The following is a 4684-nucleotide window of genomic DNA, read 5'->3' as shown; positions in this document are numbered from 1 at the left end:
GACAGGATGAGAGACAATGCATTTAAGTGCAAATGATGGCACGTCAACAAGACTGCAGTCCGTTGGCCGCCCTAACAAAATTGAGATTAACCTCTCAGCTACAAGAACACGAGAATCAAGAGGAGATTGGGAGAGGGGTGTGTGTGTCTCCCAATGACACATATCATTCTAGGAAGATTTTCCAAGAAAAAAAAACAAGACATCTACATGCGCTTTGTCTCTTCCTTTCTGTGGATTTGCGCCGCCCGGGGGGATCTTACTAGTAGGGTCAGCCTTCACGGGAACGTCAAGTAAGGCGCGTCAGTGTTGAAAGAATAATAATATATATATATTTTTTAAAGTGTGAAGGATAGTAGTAGGGGGATATGACAGAGCTGGCCAGGCCGTGGGAAAACGCGCCGGAGTCTCCGCCGGGCAGCCCAGTAACGCCAGGGGCTGGGCTTTTGGTGCCCCAAAGCCCTGCAACTGGTGTCGGTGCTGCAGCAACTTCAACGTCGATTACGACAACAAAACCAACAACAATGACATCCGTGCAAGCACAGCAAAACGCCGTGGACAACCCCCAACAAGCTACATCAGCCAACAACACGGCAGACACCTCGAACCGCTACGGGTCCGGCTACGCATCTAGTTACGGATCTGGGCTGGGGTATGGCGGTCTTGGCACGGGCGGCATGTACGGCGGTCTCGGCATGGGTGGCATGTACGGCGGTCTCGGTATGGGCGGCATGTACGGCGGTCTCGGTATGGGCGGCATGTACGGCGGTCTCGGTATGGGCGGCATGGGCATGTATGGTATGGGTATGGGTATGTCGGAGGACTTTCAGCGCAGTCAAATGACTTTTATGCTAGTAGGACGTCTCCTGGAAATGTGCGGCATGTTTGCAGGGGTGATTCAGACGACGTTTGGAAGTGCTCTTCAGTTCATGGGCAACTACATTGGGATGAGTCAGCAGTACAACCAACTGAAGTCTGGCATGTATATGGATGAGAGCGGCAAATGGGTACAAGCACCAAAGAGGATATCCGCCGACCGGAATGCTTCGCATGCCTCTCGTCGTCAAAAGCTTATCAAGAAGAAGCAAAAGGGGAGCGCATGGATTGCCCTTCTAAGGCGACTTGGTTTCCTGCTGTTGGCTATTCTGTTGGTGCGGAAGTTCACGAGCTGGTCTGCAGCGCGGCAGTTGGCAAAAGTTCAGCGGTGCATGCCGAGTCAGGTGTAGGTTGCCGCCGGCAAGCTACAAAGTAATCGTGCATACGGAAATATCCGTGCCGTAGTATGCAATCATGGGCAAAGACTTGTTTTTGTCGTTGTCTTTTTTGTTCGGAAATCTACTATTTTTCTTTTTTTTTCTGGTTGAAGAAAGCTGTGTGATGTGGGGTTTCCCCTTTCCCCGTCGTTTATTTTATTTTTTGCTTTTCAACTACGGCGCTTTCCTTTCTTCCTGTACGTTTATCGTCTTTGCTCGTGAAAAAACAACAAAAAAAGGGGGCTATAGATGACGCGTGAACGCCTGTACGCCGCTGGGCGAAGCGTTCTACTGCCTGTTGGTGGATTTTTCAGTGGGTGGCTGACGTACCGCGTCGTTGAAGACAAGGGACTTATTGACGAGCGCTACCTTCGGCGGATTCACGCGGCGAATTTAAAGGCACAGTTGTACATGCAACAGCACATACTCCCCACAGCATTTTGTGAAAAGTACTGCTATCAGGAGGAGTTCTTGAAAACTATGATTGAGCGTCTTTCTACGGATGCCGGTGACGATGCAGATGAGCGTTGGACTTTTGAGGAGGTTTTGAAGCAGTGCGATGTGCCTGAGCAGATGGCATGGCTTGAAGAGCACGTCTCGTACGACATCCCCTACTTTTACATTGCCGATCTCTTCAATAGCTGGAGCAATCTGCATCGGTATTTTTTTATAGCGGGGGAAGAAAAGCATAGAGCGGGAGATGAGGAGGCACCGCGTCGTGGTGTTGGTGACGAATTTGCTTCAGAGGTGTTGTGCAACGGCGTGGTGACGAAAACGATGAATGGGGTATTTCCCTACGACGTCGCAGTGCGGACGCTCTGTGTTCTCGCAAGAGGAAGCAACGTCAACGCGCAGGTGCTCTCGAAGCTGATCTCCCCGGGAGATATTCTGGAGCGGTACGAGGCTTATGTGGAGGACCTTGGGCAGAGAGGTAAATTGTCAGGCGATGCGATCCCGGTGGATGAAGTCGCTGCGGCCACGCTAGAGTTGTTGCGTGCGTTAAACGCGGCCTCGGTGCACCAGCGGTGGTTCCCCCTCTGGGGTCGCGCTTCGACAGGGCCGTACCCTGTCGCGGCGCTGCTAGACAGGGATCGGTGGTGCAGGTGTTTCGGTGGGCTACCTGCGGGCGTTGCGGGTATCTGCACCGACAGCACGCTTGTTCTCGCAGATATTCTTTCGGAGCGCTTTAACTGTGGTGGGGAGGCGGAAGCAGCAGCAACAGGCGGGGAGGCTGCGTTGGGAAGGTGAAAAGGGTGGAGATGGTGTTTTTTTTTAAGTGCGCAACGCTCACATGCAGCTATTTTTGTTTCTTTGACCTTTTCCCTCGGATTTTTGGTATTTTGTTATATATTTTTCGTTTTTGCTTCGTGGGAGCAGTGGGGAATGTCTATTGGTTCTTTGTACTCTAATTGGCCATACAGTTGTCTTTGTTGTTTTGTTTACTTGTTCCGTGTTTCGCATAGATCTTCCCCGCAGTGGTGCAGAAGATTTGCATTTGTCTCAATGATTAATAGTGCGGGGGTGCGATCAAGTGTAAACAGCTACTTGGTGCGCTACGGCCATATTCTGCCGCTGATCACGTTGCTGTTGTGTATCGTGGTGGCGACTTCGGTTACCATTGTCCGGGAGGTGCGGTACGAGAACCAGTCAATGAACAACAGTGGCAACGAGAACTCGAACAGTACCGACTATGACAATACTACGACTACAACTACAACTACAACTACAACAACCACTTTGGCACCTCAGCAAGACGCATCTACCGCCGCATAAAAAACGGACGTATATTTACACTGTTACCAGGTTGATTCGCAACGTTCCTGTGTTCTTGTTCGTTTGTTGTTGTTTTTCACTTGTGTGAGTGAGTGTGTGTGTGTGTGTGTGTGTGTGTGTGAGAGGGAGAGGGGGGAGTGTTTCAGTCCGGAGGCAAACCCCGTGGGTGTTCTTTGATTCGCACGAATTCTTCTCACTGTAGCGGCGAGGGGTGGGGGTGGAGAGATGCTGGCATCGCGGGAGGGATCATACTGACGCTTCATTCTATCTGGCGTCCATGTTCTTTGCACCATGTTCCCCTCCAAGCTTCGTTTACTTTGAAGAGCCTGACTATGCCGTTGAATGGTGCGACAACAAGGGTATGCGTGAGAGCAGACAGCTCTTCCCTTGGTGTATCTTATCANCCGCTGTTTCCTTTTTTGTTGCTGGTTGGACTTCTTTTCGCTTTTTTTTTCTGCTTGTTTGTTATGTTTGTTTGTTTTCTGGAGGGAGAAAGAACTTTGCCTAATCATGGCAGCGTTGCCAGGAGACCTAATCGGTGGAACAGAGCTTCACTGGTTGAAAAGGCCTCTGCCGCTGAAAACACAAGTTTTTCGCTTCATCCCTGTGCTCCTCATATCCACCTTCATCCTCGCGGCGGCACTTTTGGTGACCAATGCCCGTATGCCAGATCCGAAGCTTGTGCGTCCTTTGCCGGACATCGGCTTTGAGTTGTTCGCAAAAATTGAATGGCTTGAGACCGTTACAGATGTTTGTATCGCCATTCTCAACGTAATAAGTGTGCTTCTTGTGCTAAAGCTGTACCTTCTTCACCGGCAGAACGAAGGAGAAGCGGAATTGGTGATGCCATTCAATATTCCATTTGTCAGCCGGTTTCTTTTTGGTGTCTGGGATGGAGGCTACATCTGTGATATTGGAAAGCGTGACGTTCATTTAATTGCCTGTATCCGCTTTTTGGCTTCGTACTCTGTCATGCTGTTGTTCCGATCCCTTGTTATCACGATGACGTCGTACCCTGCGACAGACAACAAGTGCCAGGAGCCGGTGGAAATCACGGATCCGCTAAAAAACATTTTTTTGACGGTGGTAACGCTGGGGTCTGGGTCCATTCACTGCGGAGACCTCATGTTCAGTGGTCACACCATCATAATCACGCTCAACCTCATGTTACACTGGACATATGGGCCGTTGTTGCACTGGTTTTTTCGTCCCGTATCCATTGTGCTTGTAACATTCAGTTTTTACTGTATCATCGCCTCCCGCTCCCACTACACAGATGATATTCTCGTGGCGTTCTACTCAACAGCCGCTACGTTTTTGGTGATGCGCCACTCACCCGATGGTGCACCCTGGCAACTGCAATTAATAATTCGATGGTGGCCCTGTTGTGGACCCAACTCGCAGCCAACGGAACAGGGAGCCCAGGTGACCATTGTGGTCTGCGATGAAGCTCCGCACCGTCGTGAAACTGCAACGGAAGGGGAGGAGAATGGAAAGATCACCGCTGTCACCGTCGATAGGAGTGATGGAAAGGAGAATGGAATAGATTCTTTGCGCGAAGCCCTGGCCAATTCCCCTAGAGATAGATGGGGCATGTGAACTTGCAAGAATTTTTTTTTCTGTTTTTTTTTCTTGTTTTCCTTTTCTTGCTTTTTTTTTTT

General features: G+C 50.1%; 4 protein-coding genes across 4 annotated transcripts; all 4 read left to right on the top strand.

The window, feature by feature from the left end:
* Positions 1-365: 365 nt before the first annotated feature.
* Positions 366-1223, top strand: DQ04_06241050 (hypothetical protein; the record flags this gene model as incomplete). The annotated part of the gene is made up of 1 exon (XM_009314605.1): positions 366-1223. The coding sequence occupies one exon, from the start codon at positions 366-368 to the stop codon at positions 1221-1223; it is 858 nt and encodes a 285-aa protein (XP_009312880.1).
* A 276-nt stretch (positions 1224-1499) lies between these two features.
* On the top strand, positions 1500-2498 carry DQ04_06241040 (hypothetical protein; the record flags this gene model as incomplete). Its single annotated transcript, XM_009314604.1, has 1 exon — positions 1500-2498. One exon carries the CDS (start codon positions 1500-1502, stop codon positions 2496-2498), a length of 999 nt encoding a protein of 332 aa, XP_009312879.1.
* A 255-nt stretch (positions 2499-2753) lies between these two features.
* On the top strand, positions 2754-3023 carry DQ04_06241030 (hypothetical protein; the record flags this gene model as incomplete). The annotated part of the gene is made up of 1 exon (XM_009314603.1): positions 2754-3023. The coding sequence occupies one exon, from the start codon at positions 2754-2756 to the stop codon at positions 3021-3023; it is 270 nt and encodes an 89-aa protein (XP_009312878.1).
* Positions 3024-3533: 510 nt separating this feature from the next.
* DQ04_06241020 (putative phosphatidylcholine:ceramide cholinephosphotransferase 2) lies at positions 3534-4622 on the top strand (the record flags this gene model as incomplete). The annotated part of the gene is made up of 1 exon (XM_009314602.1): positions 3534-4622. The coding sequence occupies one exon, from the start codon at positions 3534-3536 to the stop codon at positions 4620-4622; it is 1089 nt and encodes a 362-aa protein (XP_009312877.1).
* Positions 4623-4684: the final 62 nt, after the last annotated feature.

Source organism: Trypanosoma grayi (assembly GCF_000691245.1).
Source record: "Trypanosoma grayi strain ANR4 Tgr_624_V1, whole genome shotgun sequence".
NCBI classification, from domain to species: Eukaryota; Euglenozoa; class Kinetoplastea; order Trypanosomatida; family Trypanosomatidae; genus Trypanosoma; species Trypanosoma grayi.
The sequence above is the reverse complement of the archived record's forward strand: the minus strand, read 5'-3'. Positions and strand labels throughout refer to the sequence as shown.